The sequence below is a fragment of the Poecilia mexicana genome, unplaced genomic scaffold (genome assembly GCF_051168715.1).
Source record: "Poecilia mexicana isolate PSO_F unplaced genomic scaffold, ASM5116871v1 scaffold_19, whole genome shotgun sequence".
Taxonomy (NCBI): Eukaryota; Metazoa; Chordata; class Actinopteri; order Cyprinodontiformes; family Poeciliidae; genus Poecilia; species Poecilia mexicana.
In genome coordinates this window covers 1,116,890-1,136,215 of record NW_028263388.1, presented here as the reverse complement: position 1 = coordinate 1,136,215, position 19,326 = coordinate 1,116,890, and the positions used below count along the sequence as shown (strand labels likewise).

The 19,326-nt window shown below is 47.5% G+C and overlaps 1 protein-coding gene and 2 long non-coding RNA genes across 5 annotated transcripts in view; 1 reads left to right on the top strand and 2 right to left on the bottom strand.

The window, feature by feature from the left end:
• snx29 (sorting nexin 29) overlaps window positions 1-19,326 on the top strand; it is a 127,392-nt gene that overhangs the window by 10,041 nt on the left and 98,025 nt on the right. For all 3 annotated transcript variants that reach the window (XM_088016540.1, XM_088016539.1, XM_088016541.1), the window contains exons 9-13: window positions 139-251; window positions 351-447; window positions 529-596; window positions 6,812-6,875; window positions 7,298-7,426. In XM_088016540.1, the coding sequence (XP_087872666.1) occupies window positions 139-251; window positions 351-447; window positions 529-596; window positions 6,812-6,875; window positions 7,298-7,426 (471 nt within the window). The remainder of the gene's footprint in view (window positions 1-138; window positions 252-350; window positions 448-528; window positions 597-6,811; window positions 6,876-7,297; window positions 7,427-19,326) is intronic.
• Window positions 9,541-10,104, bottom strand: LOC148153549 (uncharacterized). Its single transcript, XR_015766371.1, has 2 exons — window positions 9,973-10,104; window positions 9,541-9,772 (listed from the first exon to the last, which is right to left on the bottom strand). It is a non-coding gene; the product is annotated as an uncharacterized LOC148153549 (long non-coding RNA).
• On the bottom strand, window positions 16,700-17,545 carry LOC148153548 (uncharacterized). The gene is made up of 2 exons (XR_015766372.1): window positions 17,400-17,545; window positions 16,700-17,199 (listed from the first exon to the last, which is right to left on the bottom strand). It is a non-coding gene; the product is annotated as an uncharacterized LOC148153548 (long non-coding RNA).

The window sequence follows — 19,326 nt, the reverse complement described above, 5'->3', positions numbered from 1 at the left end:
CGGTTCTAACTGGTTGTTCCGGTTCTAACTGGTCCGGTTCTAACTGGTTGTTCTGGTTCTAACTGGTTGTTCCGGTTCTAACTGGTTGTTCCGGTTCTAACTGGTTGTTCCGGTTCTAACTGGTTGTTCTGGTTCCAGGCTGGTGGTGGGCAGCCTGTCCAGTGTTTCCACCTGGAGTCCGGTCCAAACCATCACCGACCAGACCAGCGCCGACATCCTGATTCCTGTGACCCCAGCGGACCATGATCCAGGTACCGGACCGGTTCTGTGTAACAGAACCAGCTGTCACTGGTAATCTGAGGTACTTTCCGTGGCGGCTGGTCCTTTCAGTTTCACTTCTGTTCCTGCAGTGAGTTCTGTGGAGGAGCCGGCCGGGTTCCCCGCCCCGTGCCGCTCCACCGGGTCGGCAGAGAACTGTGAGAGCGGCAGAACCCAGCTCGCCTTCAGGTCGGGTTCTGATGTTTGGATCGGCTGCAGCCTGACCGAACCCCAAACTAACCATCTGATTGTTCATCTCTGTTGCTGCAGCATGGAGTCCAGTCCGCCGGTCCGGTCCGGTCCGCTGTCCGCCGGGCTGCCGGACTCCATGACGGTCGGTGAGTTTCTGTTTTTATTCTGGGCCGACTTCTGGTTCTGTGTGTTTCCAAACCGGTTCTGACGATGAATCATCCGGGTTTCCTGAAGCAGCAGAACCAGAACGACACCAGCAGGGTGAAGTTCTGGTTCTGCTGCTGCAGCGTTAAATCCTCACTTCCTCCTCAGGTTCCTTAACCTTAACCGGTTCGACCCGGATTGACCAAACTGGACTCGTGTTTCTAGCCTCTGCTGGTTCTGCGTTTTCCTACATCACTTTCTCTCTGAACTTTTTCTACATTTAGTTTAACCAATGAAGCTGATTTTGGCGAAGCGTCGTCTGGATTAACATGATTCTAGTTATTATAAAATCTTGGCTGTTAAAAGACAAACGCTCTGTTTTGTACTTAAGATTTTCCATTATGAGAAAATGATGTGATAATTTTACCCTGAATGAAAATATAAAGTCTCCATCTGCTTCTCCACCTGTGCTTCTCTCACTGCCAGGTTTTTATTCTTAATAACTCACCTGGTTATTTAAAAGGTTAAATAAATAAAAATCAAAGGTTTTTCATGCTTGACCAGTCTAAGGGCCACAAATGGCCCCTGGGCCTAACTTTGGACACCCCCGCCTTCAAGGAACAAAATGAACTGGGTGTGAAAATGAACCTGGAGGAGATTTCTGCTGCTCTGACTCGGATGAACCACCAGGTGGCACTGTGTCCACGCTGTGCAGCCATTACTGTATGTACTGTAAATATTTCCTCTCTGCTCCCGCTGCAGCAGAGGAGCCGTGAATCTGTTGACTTTCATTCAGCCTCGCCTGCGTAGCGAATCTCCAGAGACGCTTCAGTCGAAACGAAGAAAACCTGAAAATACCTGCAGCACAGAAGCTGCTGTTTACCGTTAATCAGAGTCAGGCTGGATTTTTTCACCTGCAGCTTCAGCAACGTTTCCCACCGCAGTCTGCATCACCGGGGCTCAACGTGAGGTCCGGGGGCCATTCACGGGCCCCTCTGATCTCAGGAAATCGGCGCCGGATGTCAAATATATGAGAAACAAAAAATAGATTCCCATTTGTTAAAGTTTTTTCATTAATATTAATTTCAAAGCAACTAAAAGCACAAACAACAACCTACTTTTTCTGAAAAGCAAATCTTTCTTCTTAGAAAGGAAAACAATCGACTCAGAAAATGTTTATCATGGTCCAGATTAACGGATTTCCCAGGTTTTCAAGATGAAATGGAAAAAACTCAAATTCTCTTCACATTTCGTGTTTTTTAGTGTTTGAACTTGATTCAGATTTTTAATGACATTAATTTCAGGATCTATAATTAATAAACATATCAAACAATTTTTATAAATTATTGAAAAAATATCATCAGATCTGAACATCAGAGTTCATCTCAGAGTTTCTCTCATCCTTCATGGAGTTTCTTTAGAAATCTGGACTGTGGATGCTAACATTAGCATTAGCTGCTACATGTTAGCATTCAGATGCTATTTTAGACTAGCATAGATTCTGACAGGCTAACTGCTGTTAGCACCACTTGGACACAACCGTCTCTTCCATCGTCCAATCAGATCGTTTACAAGCAGAAATGAACCCAGAGGGAAAAGAGAAGCGGCTGCTATTAGCGGATGTAGCCGTGCATCAGATTTATGGTCGTTCCAGAAACGTGTGAAGACAAAGGTTCCACTCAGAAGTTTGTGAAAAATGTGATAATTGCGTTAAAATCTTTGAAGTCCCAGTCGTATCTTTTTGCTAATATTATATATTTTGGTAAAAACGACACAAACCTTTATTTTGTCCTCTTTTCGTGACCAATGTGGTTTTCCTTGGAGCTTCTGATTCTGATTTGGACCCATTCTGCTCTTCCTTCCTAAGGATTTGACGGATGTGACGTTTTACAGTTTTCCGCTGATTAGAACCAGAGAAGGTCCGATCTCTGGTTCGTTGATCAGAGTAACTTACTTACCGTTCATTCTGTTCTGCTCGGCGTCCGGATTCCTGGGAAACGGGTTCCTGAAGGCACCGGCTCTGGACATGAGCTCTGTGCTCCGATGCAGCCTGGTTCTGGACAGAACCAGGCTTTTCTGCTGGACCAGAACCAGAGATGCGTCAACACGCTGCAGGAGACATGAGACATGTCCTCTGGACTGCAGCCGGGGACATTTATTGGTTCCCTAAATAAAGTTAAAACTGAAAATATAATCAACACCAGGCCTAAAATAATAACTAATAACACAGACGGCCTTTAAATAAATGAGATGTTTTAATGAAAAATGTGAACGGGCTGCACAGTGGTGCAGTAGGTAGCGCTGTTACCTTGCTGCAAGAAGGTCGTGGGTTCGATTCCAGCCCGGGTCTTTCTGCATGGTGGGATTTCTCCGGCAGAAACAACCAGTGAGCCTGATTGGTTGTCCGGTCCATTGGACTGACAACCCGTCCCCCTCTGTGTCTCTGTCCCCTCTGTGTCTCTGTCCCCTCTGTGTCTCTGTCCCCCTCCTTGTCTCTGTCCCCTCAGTGTCTCTGTCCCCTCTGTGTCTCTGTCCCCCTCTGTGTCTCTGTCCCCCTCTGTGTCTCTGTCCCCCCTCTGTGTCTCTGTCCTCCCTCCGTGTCTCTGTCCCCCCTCTGTGTCTCTGTCCTCCCTCCGTGTCTCTGTCCCCTCAGTGTCTCTGTCCCCTCTCAGTGTCTCTGTCCCCCCTCAGTGTCTCTGTCCCCCCTCAGTGTCTCTGTCCCCCCTGTGTCTCTGTCCCCTCAGTGTCTCTGTCCCCTCAGTGTCTCTGTCCCCCCTCAGTGTCTCTGTCCCCCCTCTGTGTCTCTGTCCCCCCTCTGTGTCTCTGTCCCCCCTCTGTGTCTCTGTCCCCCCTGTGTCTCTGTCCCCCCTGTGTCTCTGTCCCCCCTCTGTGTCTCTGTCCCCTCAGTCTCTCTGTCCCCCCTCAGTGTCTCTGTCCCCCCTCAGTCTCTCTGTCCCCCCTCAGTGTCTCTGTCCCCTCAGTGTCTCTGTCCCCTCAGTGTCTCTGTCCCCTCAGTGTCTCTGTCCCCCCTGTGTCTCTGTCCCCTCAGTGTCTCTGTCCCCTCTGTGTCTCTGTCCCCCCTCAGTGTCTCTGTCCCCCCTCAGTGTCTCTGTCCCCCCTCAGTGTCTCTGTCCCCCCTCAGTGTCTCTGTCCCCTCAGTGTCTCTGTCCCCCCTGTGTCTCTGTCCCCCCTGTGTCTCTGTCCCCTCTGTGTCTCTGTCCCCCCTCAGTGTCTCTGTCCCCCCTCAGTGTCTCTGTCCCCCTCCTTGTCTCTGTCCCCCCCCTGTGTCTCTGTCCCCCCTGTGTCTCTGTCCCCTCAGTGTCTCTGTCCCCCCTCAGTGTCTCTGTCCCCCTCCTTGTCTCTGTCCCCCCTCTGTGTCTCTGTCCCCCCTCAGTGTCTCTGTCCCCCCTCAGTGTCTCTGTCCCCCCTCAGTGTCTCTGTCCCCTCAGTGTCTCTGTCCCCCCTCAGTGTCTCTGTCCCCCCTGTGTCTCTGTCCCCCCTGTGTCTCTGTCCCCTCTGTGTCTCTGTCCCCCCTCAGTGTCTCTGTCCCCCCTCAGTGTCTCTGTCCCCCTCCTTGTCTCTGTCCCCCCCCTGTGTCTCTGTCCCCCCTGTGTCTCTGTCCCCTCAGTGTCTCTGTCCCCCCTCAGTGTCTCTGTCCCCCTCCTTGTCTCTGTCCCCCCTCAGTGTCTCTGTCCCCTCAGTGTCTCTGTCCCCCCTCAGTGTCTCTGTCCCCCTCCTTGTCTCTGTCCCCCCCCTGTGTCTCTGTCCCCCCTGTGTCTCTGTCCCCTCAGTGTCTCTGTCCCCTCAGTGTCTCTGTCCCCTCAGTGTCTCTGTCCCCCCTCAGTGTCTCTGTCCCCCCTCAGTGTCTCTGTCCCCTCAGTGTCTCTGTCCCCCCTCAGTGTCTCTGTCCCCCCTGTGTCTCTGTCCCCCCTGTGTCTCTGTCCCCTCTGTGTCTCTGTCCCCCCTCAGTGTCTCTGTCCCCCCTCAGTGTCTCTGTCCCCCTCCTTGTCTCTGTCCCCCCCCTGTGTCTCTGTCCCCCCTGTGTCTCTGTCCCCTCAGTGTCTCTGTCCCCCCTCAGTGTCTCTGTCCCCCTCCTTGTCTCTGTCCCCCCTGTGTCTCTGTCCCCCCTGTGTCTCTGTCCCCCCTGTGTCTCTGTCCCCTCAGTGTCTCTGTCCCCCCTCAGTGTCTCTGTCCCCCTCCTTGTCTCTGTCCCCCCTCTGTGTCTCTGTCCCCCCTCAGTGTCTCTGTCCCCTCAGTGTCTCTGTCCCCTCAGTGTCTCTGTCCCCCCTCAGTGTCTCTGTCCCCCCTCAGTGTCTCTGTCCCCCCTCAGTGTCTCTGTCCCCCTGCGACCCGGTGGTCCTCCACCTGCGGTTCTGATTCTCTCCCAGTTTGTCTTGTGAAGCTTCGTCTTCGGTTCGGTGTCTCCCTGCCGGATGCGTCGCTGATTGGCGGCTCTGATTCACAAGGCAGCGTGATTACAGGGTCCGGTTCTGCTACTGCTGCCATTACCGGACCAGCAGAGTTCTGCTGAACGTTTGGACTCTTAGCAGAGGCCATGACGAGCTTCATCTTCATCATGGTTTTCCTCTCTGAGAGAAGAATGTTACTTTTCCTTGTTGCGTGTAGCTGTTGTGTTTCCGGGCGAATCTGAAGCGCGACGCGCTGAAAATGAGAGCAATGTGTTTAGTGGTCCCTCAGCAGGTCGTCTGCAGCAGGTGAGGAGTTTAATTTAAAGTCAAACTGATGATGATGATGTTCTGTAACTTCTGAAACACTCAGCGTTTCATTCTGGGCCACGCAAACATTTTAATATCATCATCAGAAACGGATGTTTTATTAAAGGCTAAAATCGACGCGTCAGCGAGTTTCTGCCATCTGATGCAGCTTTTCTGTCCTGATTAAAACCGGAGAGAACAGGAAGGCTTCCTTGTTCCGATAAACCTGCAGCAAAGTATTTACACCCTTAGATCTATTTCATACTTTCAACGCTACAAAATAAGAACTTCTCTTTTTGTTTCGTCTTATCCACTTTCTTCACTTCTTTCTCCGTTTTTTGTTGCTCTTTTGAATATTGTCCACCTTTCCTTCCCTGCTGCATGATTTTCAGCAGGCTGTTAAAGTGCTGCAGACACGTTTGTGTTGTTGAAATGTTTTTGAATGAAATGGGAAAAATGCGCCAGAGACTCAGGACGTCGTTCCCACCAGGAAAACTGATTGTGATCCTCCTTTATCCTAAATGCGAATTAAATGTTGTAGCTCCAACCATCCGCGTCTCTTTAGTCGTGGCCGGCTGCAGCCTCCGGCGCCGTCCACCCGGCCTGATGCCTCCGGCGCCGTCCACCCGGCCTGATGCCTCCGGCGCCGTCCACCCGGCCTGATGCCTCCGGCGCCGTCCACCCGGCCTGATGCCTCCGGCGCCGTCCACCCGGCCTGATGCCTCCGGCGCCGTCCACCCGGCCTGATGCCTCCGGCGCCGTCCACCCGGCCTGATGCCTCCGGCGCCGTCCACCCGGCCTGATGCCTCCGGCGCCGTCCACCCGGCCTGATGCCTCCGGCGCCGTCCACCCGGCCTGATGCGGTTCGGGTTGAACTGAAATGAATTTCGCTGTTTTTCTGTACGATGACCTGATTCTGAGTTGCTGTGGATCTCCAGTAGCAGTCAGTGTTGCAACGAATCTGAAGACTGTTGCTCTGACGGTTTCATGACTGTTCTGACATGCTAACATGCTAACAGCATCAGCTGTTAGCTAGCTCTGCTAATCCTCCTCCTTTGCTTTTGCTGCTCCTCTTTAAATCAGCTGAGGCTGCTGCGTATTTTTCCATATTGACAAAAGTCTGTTGGGAAATAATTTCTGGTCATGAAACAAATGGATGTTGAGATTGGATGACGTGAGAAGTATGGCAAGCTGTTTCCAACAAAATCAGTGGCATCCTGTTGAGCTCTGGTTTCTGAATCCTCACCAACGTCACCAATAAAACATTTTTTTCTGGTTTTTCTGGCAGGAAATGACACATTTCCATTGCTTAGCAACACAAACACTCAGTCGTTGCTGTTATTCCTGATTTCCAGAACCAGGGAGTCTTTAAAAACCCGTCCTGAGTTTTTCCTTCTCCTTGCTGTTTCTGTTTTAATATCTGAACTTTGTTTGGACAGTAATATCACTTGGTGGTAAGTAAAGCAGTGAAAATGTCTGATTCTGGACTTTATTTGTTTCAGTGGAGCTGCGTCAAGCCATCGTAGCCATGATGAACAGGAAGGACGAGCTGGTGGAGGAGAACACGTACGTCCCTCTAAACCTTCCCCCAGAAAAACATTCAACACATTTTATTCAAGACAAATCTTTGATTCGTTTGATTTCCCTGAATAAAATCTGTTTCCCTGCAGACCAGTTTGAAAGCGGCATGTTGGCCAGACTTTTAAAACGCCGTTAATCAGAATGATAGTAAATCTGTCGAGCAGCATTTCATTTCTCCATGATCTGCAGCAGGTTATTAAAGTGACGCAGATGCGTTCGTGTTGATGAAATGATTTTACGTCGGGGCTAATTGTGATTCATCGTCTCGTTTAGAGCGCCAATTAAAACGGCATTCCTCTAATCTATTGTTTATGAAAACAGCGGCAGCAGATCGGCGGAGGTAATTCTTCTGAACGGTGTGAGCGGGATGCTTGCTAACGCAGGCGTGACCTGCTGCGTGTGTGCAGGTCGCTGCGCAGCCTGCTGGACGGCGAGATGGAGCACTCAGCCGGCCTGAGGCAGGAAACCGAGCTGCTCAAGAAGAAGCTGGCAGAGCTGGAGGAGCGGCACGGGGCCAAGGTCCAGGCGCTAGCCAGGTACCGCTCGCTTCATCTGCACCACAACCTCAACAAGAAGGCTCTGTGTACAGCACCGGCCCACAGCATCACACTGCCAGCACCGTGCTCAGCATTATGGTGTCACCAAGCAGGTTTCTAGTCACTGAAGTTTCTGTTGAGCTGAAAGTTGCAAAGATTATATTGAACTGAGAGTTAAAATACTTCAAGGTATTTTTCCTTCACTGTTTCCTGATCAGAAATGGCCGATGAACAGCGCTGTCAGAGCAAAAGGAGAAACTATTTATTGGAAAATGTAGAAAACTATAATTTTTCTTCCGCTGTACAGCAGTGTGATGTTCATGTTGGTCTCCCAGTAAAGGTCAGTGGCTGATTTGTGACCAAACTCTGGACTTTAACGCCTTAATTTGAAAAACTAGAAACATTTTGACGCAATTAATTTTTTCACTTTTTTTTATATGTTTCTGGTACACCGGTAAATTGTTAGCTGTACATGCTAACAACAATGGGAGCCGCTTCTCTCTGGGCTGGTTGACCTTTTGACCTTTAAACTTTCAGTAATAGTTTCAACACAAACGTAGCAGAGTGGATTAGATTTGAATAAGGTTGGTGGGACTTGTTGACCTTTCGTGACCTCTGGAAAACATTTATTAATATCTGTAAAGCGATAGCGGCGCGTCTTCCCTGTTGGGTGCCGGGCGGCGGGTCAGGATGGAGCGAGGTCCGGCTCTGGAGCGGCTAACCTCCAGCTGGGTGAGGGGCTCTAATGGAGGCTGCTTCTCTAACGAGGAGCGGCTTCATGCCAGCTGCTGCGTTTGGGTTAAATGTTTATTTCCAGCACCAGATGGTCCGTTCTTCCAGCAGGAAGCCAACAGTTGTCGGCTAATTTTAGCGCTTTTCTGTGTGGATGCTCTCCGAAAGCTACGCAGCACCTAAACCCAAGAAAGCAGCTCACTGTGTGTGTGTGTGTGTGTGTGTGTGTGTGTGTGTGTGTGTGTGTGTGTGTGTGTGTGTGAGGCTGACTGGGCATGGGGGTGGCAGAGGATGAGCGAGCCTCCATAGATAGATCCCAGTCTGACGCAGAGGGGAGTCGGCTAAAAACGGGCCGCTGCTCATTTACTGACTTACTCACGCAGAAAAATCAGAAACGGAACAGAACCCGTCCAAACCCACCCACCCGAATATACCAGCAGAACCACACACAGCTTTCACTGGACCTCCTGCAGACAAACGTCCAACCTCAGAGACGCTCTGAGGAATGAATGATTATCTGCAGGATTAACAAGTTCAAATCTACTTTTTTTTATCTTTCCATGTTTTCCTTCATCAAAAACAAACCTGATTCATGTTTGAGAAATACTTAAATCTCCATGACAACCACTTGGCTGTTAAAATGCCTGGGTGGACCTAGCCCCGCCCCCGAGGCGCAGCTCCTCCCCCACTCAGCTCCTTCAGACTAGCCAGCAGCAATTAGCAACCAGCTGCTGAGCTCATTATAGGAGCTGCTGCTCAGAGCAACAACGGTAAAAACTTTTTTAAAGGGTTAACAGAGGAGCCATGATGGGATGACTTCCTGGAGGCGGAGCTTCAGGAAGAGCAGAAGTTCTTAAAGAGACAGAGACCCAATTTCAAGGAGTTAAATTATGAAGTCAAATTTTCTTTGTCATATTTGATATATTGAGCATTTCTATAAGAATTGAAGGTGACATAGTTACTTGGTTGTTATAAAATGGCTCAATGTGCCTGAAAAACATGATGCTGCCCCTTTAACACTTTGGTTTGGCTGCTTCCTTCCTGTAAACCAGAAGTGACCATATTTGGAGAAGAAGCAGCGATAATTTCTGAGGTCATCTGCAGTAGGCATGGGCATATTGTTGATCATTTATTGTGTTGTTCTTACAAGAATTTTGATTTACTTTTCTTTTAATAAATGCCAATTAATATTATATATATAAATTCCCTTCTCACCCTCCGCGGGTGGTCTCTCTTTCATCCTCTGAGCTCGGGTCCTTCGCTGAGCTTGAGGGTTCTGCGCAGTGTATATATGTAACCGGGTTCTGCTTCACTCCACTGTACCAGGCCAGCCCAAGTAACCCCTCGACTCTGCGTTGTGTAGTTTTAAAGAAGACAAGGAGTTTCTGGGTGATCTCCAGTTTATTTCCTGAATGAGAACATATCGGGTTGGAATCAGTGCAACGGCTCAGCTTCAATCAGCACACTCTTGTGCAGCTTTCACAGACTGGCACTGAGTGTAGTAAAAATCATGTTTTAAAGATCATACAATGAAGGATACAATAATAAATGATGTACCTGAATGAGAACATATCGGGTTGGAATCAGTGCAACGGCTCAGCTTCAATCAGCACACTACAACAGAGCGAGCGTTATGTTAGCTTTTTTTAAACTTAGCACATGAAGTGTTTTATAATGAAATGAAAGTGCAAAAATTAGTGCCAGGCACGAATCTAGTAAATATTAATTGCACTCTATTTATCTAAGTTAATAAAAATTATGTTTTATCGATTGCTAACATCTTTCTACTCGGTGTGCTGAAGAATGAAACTCACCTCTTGTGCAGCTTTCACAGACTGGCACTGAGTGCAGGAGCCAGCAGTATATAACCAACCACACAGAGAGGGGGGCGCTATTTCCCCATTGCACTGATACATAAAGCAAGTGGGATTCTACAACCTAAACACTGTTACATTCCCCCCTGCTGAATTCCACTTGCACCCCAAAATAAACAAATATCACAAACAAAAGCAACACCCCCCCCACCCCCAAAAATAAAGTCAGATACACCACAGCAACCAGAAGAGAAAAAGAGAACCAAAACACACTGAACATTCTAGAAAATGTCCAACAGCATATACAGAGCCATTGAGATGTGATGAATCTGCTCAGCAAATTCCAGGCGGTACAGTTACAAAGAAAATCCAGTCAGATGACTATTCTCAAAAGAATCAGTATAAGAAGAAGTTGGCCAGACCCCTTCATCACACATGTGGGAATCATTAAAAAAAAAAAAAAAAAAAAAATCAAAATATGCCCATTACATATTTCAACCTGTTATAACCATACGCCATCCTGATACAGACAAATGAAAACAAGAGCACCTTGTTTGTTCCGAGACACAGTTTTCTATTACAAATACAATAAAACAAACCCTGTCTTCACTAGAATCAAACCTTTTCTATTTTCTGGTGCATCATCTCTATCAATCTAGAAACAGGCTTAAGTAACCTTCCCACCCTTGATCTATTGTGGTTCCTCACCGTCCTGTCAACAACAGTGCGATCCCCAGAGGGCACAACATTTTCAGGTGAGACATGAACCTTAATCAAAGGTAAACAGTTTGGGTCATGCCCAGTAGTGGTTGCCGCCCCCAAAGCAGAAGAGCATGTAGCTGGATCCATGGACATGACCAGGTCGGAGTGTTGCACATCACTGGTCGAATTCTCTTGTACATCAGAGTCAATAGTGGGAGCGCAGCCAGAGGCCAGTCGATGGTCCACAACAGCGCCTTCTGGTTCAATATCCTCAGTCATCAGGAACTCATTGGGCACTTCAGATGGCAAGTCAGAAACCCAAGCTCTTGTCCTGTACTCAGCAGATGCCACAGACATTCCGCCCACAGTCTCTCCATCGCCATCCGCCATCAGCGAGCCAGATTCAGAAGACAAATCCACTTCTTCCTGCAGCAAAGCATCCTCGAGAGGGAGAAAGTTCACTGGCATTAACAGGTTGCGATGTACAATCTTCACCTGGCCTGTGGAAGTATTCTGCAGCTTAAAGGTGTGACTTGTGTCATTCTTGTCCAAAACTGTATAGACAACATTCTCCCAGCGATCTGCAAGTTTTCTCTTGCCGTGTCCCTTTTTATTGGCTAAAAGAACACGGTCTCCAATCTCCACTGGGGATCCCCGGACCTTCCGGTTGTAGAGATCTGTGTGGCGCTGCAATTGTTTGCTTGCCGTTCTTTGTGCAATGTCCATCGCCTCCTTGAGGTCTTTCCTTAGTGTCTGGACATATCGGTCATAATCTGTGACGTCATGATGGTCAATGACAGAGCCAAATATTATATCAATTGAGAGTCTTGGGACCCTGCCAAACATCAACAGAAATGGAGCAAAACCGGTTGTCTCGTGAACAGTGCAGTTGTATGCAAAAGTGAGGGCTTTCAGTGCATCAGGCCATCTTTGCTTAGCTTTCGGAGGCAAGGCACGAATCATATTGCCCAAGGTGCGGTTCATCCTTTCACAAGAACCATTACCCATTGGGTGATATGGAGTCGTGTGGGACTTCTGGACACCAGCAACACTCAATAGTTCAGAGATTAGTGTACTCTCAAAATTCGCTCCCTGATCAGAGTGTAAACGTGTTGGAAAGCCGTAGACACAGAAATAGTTATGCCACAGTTGGTGCGCCACTGCCTTGGCAGACTGGTTGGGGCATAAAAAGGCATGCGCCATCTTTGTAAAATGGTCTGTGACCACAAGCACATCCACTGATTTGTTTGCAGAGTCTTCAGCTGACCAAAAGTCTATGCAGACCAGTTCCAGGGGCTCTGATGTCCTGATGTTCTCTAAAGGTGCTCTAGCCTCTGGTTCAGGTGACTTGCTAACAATGCATCGCTTGCAGCACCTCACATACTCTGCCACATGTTTAGCCATCCCAGACCAGTGAAATCTTTGCCTGGCCAGATAAAGGGTTCGTTGTTGACCTTGGTGGCCTGCTTCATCATGGACTCCCTTCAGTACAGCAGGACGCAGGGCAGGTGGGACAACATACAGGTAGGTTTTTGCCTTTGTTACAGGATTCTTGGAGACTCGATACAACACACCATTTTTCACAGTCAACTTGTTCCATGCCTTCAGAAGTCTATTTGTATCAGTCACTTCTTTGGCACGCTCTCTCCTTGATGGTCTTCGCCCCCTTTCTACATAGAAGATTGCCCTACACAGTGTATCATCACACCGCTGCTGCCTCACTAGCTCGTCGTGCGAAAAGATTTCAGAATCAGTTTGGTTCGGTGTGAGCAAAGTCTGAGAGAACTGAGGCAGAAGGAGAGCATGTGGCCACACCTTGGACTCATGTTCTGTATGAACCTGGAAGACAGCTCCCACCTCAGAAGATGTCAGCCCTCTGGCCTGTACAACAGCTGTGCACTGAGAAACAATAGGCTGGACATCGCCTGGGGGCTCCTCAGGTGAGTGAACCGTCCATCTGAAAGCCTCCTGCACCCCACCTGTGGCAACTGCCTCTGCCTCAGCCAGCAGATCATTGTATGGCACTCTTATTAAACGATGGGAGGCAGTGGGCTGCACAAAGGGTTCCCTGCTCAGTGCATCAGCAACCACATTTTTAGGACCAGGGATGTACTGTATGTCAAACTGGAAAGGCGCCAGTTTTGCAATCCACCTCTGCTCACATGCATCTAATCTTGGCTTAGACAGTATGTAAGTCAGAGGGTTATTATCGGTCCATACTGTAAACTGATGACCCCTCAGCCAATGATGAAACTTATCGCACACTGCCCACTTCAAAGCAAAGAACTCCAGCCTATGCGCTGGATACTTGGACTGTGCGTGACTAAGTGTCTTACTGGCAAAGGCGATTGGCCTTGATGTCAAAGCCCCAGCCGGAACTTGTGACAACACAGCACCAAGGCCGCTGCTGGAGGCATCAACAGATAGAAGGAAGGGCTCCTCGAAGTTTGGATGGGCCAGGAGCACTCGATCCAACAGAGCCTGCTTCAACTTGAAGAATGCTGTCCTGCAGTCATCCGTCCAATCCTCCTCACGCAGCTTCGCACGGGCCTGCCGGCGCCTTCTCCCGGGACCACGTGGGCCTCTCTCTCCAGATGTCAACCGGAACAGAGGTTTTGCAATGGATGAACAGTTCTCAATAAATTGTTGGTAATACATGACCATTCCCAGGAACGAGCGGATCCTCTGCTGGGATGGAACCTTAGAACCATCTTCCATGAGGTCTGCTTCCGTAAGGGATGTAATGGATGCTATTTTGTCAGGATCTGACCTTATTCCATCAGCATTAACAATGTGCCCTAGGAATTTCACAGACTGCCTCAAGAAGTGGCACTTCTTTGGAGCCAACTTAAGATTGTGAGCCTGCAGTCTCTGGAACACCATATGCAAGCGCTGCAGTGCCACTTCTTCAGTGGGGGCAAAAACCAGGACGTCGTCAAGGTAACACAGCACACTGAGGAAGTTCTGATCTCCGAAAATGCCCAACATCATCCTCATAAAGGTCGCAGGACTGTTGCACAGTCCTTGTGGCATACGATTGTATTCGTATAACCCAAACGGTGATGTGAATGCCGTGTACTTGCGGTCCTGGTCATGCACCTCCACATTATAGTAGCCTGAAGTCAGGTCCATTGTAGAAAAAAATCCATTTCCTCCTAAAGCAGCCAGTGCATCTGCTGGATGCGGAAGAGGATGGGCATCTTTGACAGTTCTAGCGTTAAGCCAGCGAAAGTCATTACATATTCTTAAACCACCAGACTTCTTCCAAACTAAGACCAAAGGTGATGCAAATTCACTGCAAGACTTTCGGATTATTTCCCGTTCCTCCATTTCATTCAGAGCTTGTCTTAATTTGTCATAATGAGTTGGTGGCACACGTCGGCATGGCAACCGGAATGGCTTGTCATCTACTACTCGAATCCGATGGAGATAGCCCGTAGCTTTGCCGCAATCTAGCTTGTCTCTTGAGAAAATGGACTCAAACCGAGCTATGAGGTCAACTAGTTTTTCTTTGCTAGCTTGTGACACTTCACATGAGTTGATATCAATGTCAGACAGCCCCAGATGTTGCAGCACTGCATGTAAAGAGCTACTGTCACCCGTTTCTCGCCCTGAAGATGGATGATCAGGCAAGGTGGAAATATCAGTAACTAGACTCTGCTCATCGTTGCACTGTGCTGAGTCAGTAGCTGGGAGCTGTATATTCTGTTGTAAACAGGAGTCAGTGGGGCTGAAGCTCTCCACTGCTGCACAGGTAAACACATCAGCCAGCTTCATGTTTCGTTTTAAAGTCATTGGCTTCTCAAAGGGGTTTAATACTTTTACAGGGAGCCACCCATCACTTTTAAGATGTGCCACAGTTCTCCCAACCATAACTGACCTTGGCCTTGACCTTGCTGCTGTGGGTTCTATCACTACAGCACTGCCCACTTCCTCATTACCTCCTAGCTGCAGCCTGCCCCAGACCAGGTGCTCTGTCAATGGTTCCAAGGTTATGGCTCTCTTTAGCTTGACAGTTCCAATCTTATCACTGACACTCTCTGGAACCACCACTTCTGACATTAAACTCAACACATTGTGATTAGACATGTCTTCTGTATTTAAGATCCTGCTGCATCCCACCCCCAAACCATCTTTTGCCTTCAGGCGATTGACCAAATGTCTCATAAAGTTGCTGCCTATGATAAGGTCCTCCCTTTGTCCTGCAACCACCAGCACAGGCACAACAACTTTGCAGCCATACATTTCCACTGTAATGTCACACACACCAGATGGGATTGTCTTCGAACCTCCACAACCAATAAGTACAACATCAGTGGGTTGCAAGGTGGGGGACTGCAATACTGCATGATCTAAGAGATGGGGCATCAGGTTGGTACTGAGGGTGCAGGCCATGGAGCCACTATCGAGCATTGCTTTAATAGATACTTTGCCACCAAGGGTCACATTTTCATAGAACAGTTCATCATGTTGTTTCAGTCTTTGGGTGTTCTGAAGTACTGGTCGATGGCCAAGCTGTCGTTCCTCATAGACAGTTTGGTACACTGACTCCAAATCATCAAAATCAGTCTCTTGGGGCACAATTTCAGGCCTAACACTTGCCCCCTCCACATGTAGGCCAACTAGTTTCCCAGCTGCTGGGCAGCTGATTCAGGCCCTCTCACTTTGTTAGATATGGCCCTGGGGCACCGAGCCCGTGTGTGATCACCAGCATGGCAGATGAAGCACAACTGATTGGCTCTACAGTGGTAATAGGTAGAGTGTTCAGTGTCACCACAGATTGCACAGGGCATGACTTTGTGTGTTTGGTTTCGATGAGCTCTGACATCATCTTTAGCAGGTGGCTTTGCTTGTCGGGGTTGACCCTCCAGAACTTTCTCCAACAGAGCGATCACATGATCAAGACGATCAGCAGGCGCTGGTGCATTAAGTCCAGTAGATGGTACTGAGGCAGAAGTTGGTGATGGTGTGGTACATTTACTGCCGCATGTCACCTGTGGCACATGAGGACTCACCTCCTGTCGCTGAAAACTTAAAGCACTGGATGCACTCTGCTGAGGGCCACACTTCTGATCTTTGCTATGCTCTAGCAACTTGTCGTGTATATCAGCAGGTGTCCACTGCTGCAACGGCTTGCATTTGAAAATAAGAGACAGTTCTGAGTCTGGGCAGTGACGAATGAACATTGCAGTCAGTTCTTTTGTCAGATACGCGAAGGACTTATTCTGTCTTTTGAGACAGTCCTCTGTCAGTTCCATGACTCTGTTCAGCCGGAGCCAGTAGTCAAAAGGTGTCTCTCCTAAGGCAGGTAATGTTGCATAAAAATCAGCCAGAGGCATGCTTGAACAGGCAGTGTCACTAAAGTGCTGCTTGAGGATCTCAAAAATAGGCTCTGGGCCTTCCTTAAGACATAAGGATGGCTTACTACGTATGCCCACCCTGACAATCTCTCTTGCCCTCCCTGCCAGTTTAACAAGCACTTCATCAGCTTGTTCAGCTACCTGTACTCCTCTTTTCTTCAAATAGGTCATTATCATTTCCTCCCATTCCTGCACACTGCATGTGTCACAACCATCCCCTCTAAAACACACAGGTTCTTTAACATCAGATTTCACAATCACATTCAAAAGTGAAGGTTCTGAGAGCACATTACTGGCAGACCCAAGAACACTGTTTCCCAGTCCACAGCCCAAGCGAGACTCAATACAAGATGCAATGCTTTCTCCAATAGAAACCCCAATTTGCGTCGCTATCTCTGCATACAGGTTCTCCTTAGTAGGTTTGGCGTCTGATTTAGAATGATGGGAATCATCATAGTCACCATCAACAGGTTTTTCATTTAACTCGGCAAAGACGGGCCTAGGTGTGGATGAGACTGGGGCTGCCAGCAAACCTGCCCTACCCCTGCCAAATGACTGCAGTGGGGTAAAACTAACTGTCCCCCTCCCTCTCCCAAAACCAGAAAAGTCTGTCATGATTCAGATCTGCATCGGTCTTTTTTTTTTTTTTTTTTTTTTATTATATATTTTCAACCAGATGTACAGAATCCCACCTCAGTGTTCCAATAGAAAACCGCAAATAGCGGAAAAGAGGGAAATTCTACGGGGTTTCCCACGGCCCATGTGGCGACTCCAACCGTTGTCCAGGAAATAGACGGCACCGCTTCAGATACAGGATTGCAGAAGCTCGGGTCACGGCACCAATGTAACCGGGTTCTGCTTCACTCCACTGTACCAGGCCAGCCCAAGTAACCCCTCGACTCTGCGTTGTGTAGTTTTAAAGAAGACAAGGAGTTTCTGGGTGATCTCCAGTTTATTTCCTGAATGAGAACATATCGGGTTGGAATCAGTGCAACGGCTCAGCTTCAATCAGCACACTCTTGTGCAGCTTTCACAGACTGGCACTGAGTGTAGTAAAAATCATGTTTTAAAGATCATACAATGAAGGATACAATAATAAATGATGTACCTGAATGAGAACATATCGGGTTGGAATCAGTGCAACGGCTCAGCTTCAATCAGCACACTACAACAGAGCGAGCGTTATGTTAGCTTTTTTTAAACTTAGCACATGAAGTGTTTTATAATGAAATGAAAGTGCAAAAATTAGTGCCAGGCACGAATCTAGTAAATATTAATTGCACTCTATTTATCTAAGTTAATAAAAATTATGTTTTATCGATTGCTAACATCTTTCTACTCGGTGTGCTGAAGAATGAAACTCACCTCTTGTGCAGCTTTCACAGACTGGCACTGAGTGCAGGAGCCAGCAGTATATAACCAACCACACAGAGAGGGGGGCGCTATTTCCCCATTGCACTGATACATAAAGCAAGTGGGATTCTACAACCTAAACACTGTTACATTATATATATATATATATATATATATATATATATATATATATATATATCAAACTGAAAGTATTATCGGTCGTGTCTCTGATAACAGTGTTGTGAATAAACCCAGATTCATGAGGTTATTATGATGTAGTTATCATTCAGCCTTTTCAGGAAAACAAGACTTTAAAGAAGAGGTAATGAATTTAGTGTAACGTTTCTCTCCATCTGCAGCGTGGCGGCTGCTACAGAAACCCAGACTCTAAACCAGATCTGAATTGGGTGTGATCTCCATATGCCTTTAAGGCGCTGTGTAATCCCAGAGCGGCGGTGTGGTTCTGAGGCCCGGCCCCATGGTGAGCGGACCATCTGCCGCCCGGCGCTCTGCTCTCTTTCTGCCGCCGGCCGTTCTGGTTCTGAATGTTTGTTTCAGGGCGTCAATAACCAGGAGATTTGGACCAGTCGGGTTCCTTCTGCGAGGGATTAAACAAAGTTCACTTTCTGGCACAAAGACGAGTCTGAAAGTGGAGCGAGGAAGCCAACGTGTGTGTTAGGCGGTGGTGATAAAATATGAATCACGATTATTAAAACCTCCAGCAGCCCTGCTGTCAACTTATGGAAACCATTTTCTCTGTGTTTGTTTAAATCCCAGACCAATTCCAGAGGCCTTTATTTTTTATTAATGCACTTTATTTAAATAGATTTTCATTTGAGAAACGCTTTTGTTTGATAGATTTTGGAAAATGATGGATTAGTAATAGTTTTTTAAATTCAAAATTGCATATTTTTTCATGAATCAAGTGTTTTGAATCTTGATTAGAGTATTGATGTCAAGGTCTTTTTGCTTACTACTCCAGGTATGTTATCAGCTATCAGTAATCGGCTATTACTGATAGCCGATACTGTTATCGGCTATCTAGTGTCTGTATAGCCGATAACAGCCAATTGGAATGAGTTTCCTCATTCCAATGGACATTTGGAATGAGAAAACTATTGGTTATTGGTTTCAAAAATGATCTCTGCTTCAGTCGATCGATGATCAAAGGATCCTCCTGCTTCAGTCTGAATGAGACACTGAAGTGTCATTTTCACATTTATGAAGTTTTAAATATTAATCCATCTTGGAGTGAATCGCTTCCTCCCTGTATCCTCCATTTTGATTTAAAGAAACGTTACAGAGGGAGAGAGCGCCACCTTTCTGCGTCAGTCCAGGAGTTTTTAGCTGTTTGACTGTTAAAAAAGCTTACTGTTCTTTAGTCAAGAATAGTAAGAATATTCATAATTTCTCATCATGTCGGATAAGCTTTGCATTAAAGTATTCACGTTGCTTACGGATACAGAAACTGGACGGGGGAAGTGAAATCTCTCCGAGATCTTTTTTTTTATAAGCCACGCCCACAACCTTCTGACCAATCGCAGCTCGCCTCCCAGAGCTCTGTACTCGGCAGTCTGACCAATCACAGTTCGCCTCTCGGAGCTCAGTACCGGAGGGAACCGCGTAGCATGGTTTAGCTATAGCTTAGCTTCTTGTAATAGCAGTGTTTCAGAAGTTCTCCTTCTCCATTTTGTGAACTTTGAACTCGGTGAAGCTCGTGTCCAGCACAGTTTTCTTCCCGGGAATTCAGGTAAAAACCAAAAAGAGTCCAAATATTTTCTTCAACGAAGACGGAATCGCTTGTGGTTTCCTCTTTTTTGCGTTACTTTAGGCGCGTGCGTACGTTCCTGTACCGTACCGCGTAGTTACAAAATGAAGGATTTTTTAAAATTTAACAAAAAAAAAAAAAAAAAGAATAAAAATCAGCCCTGCGACAGAC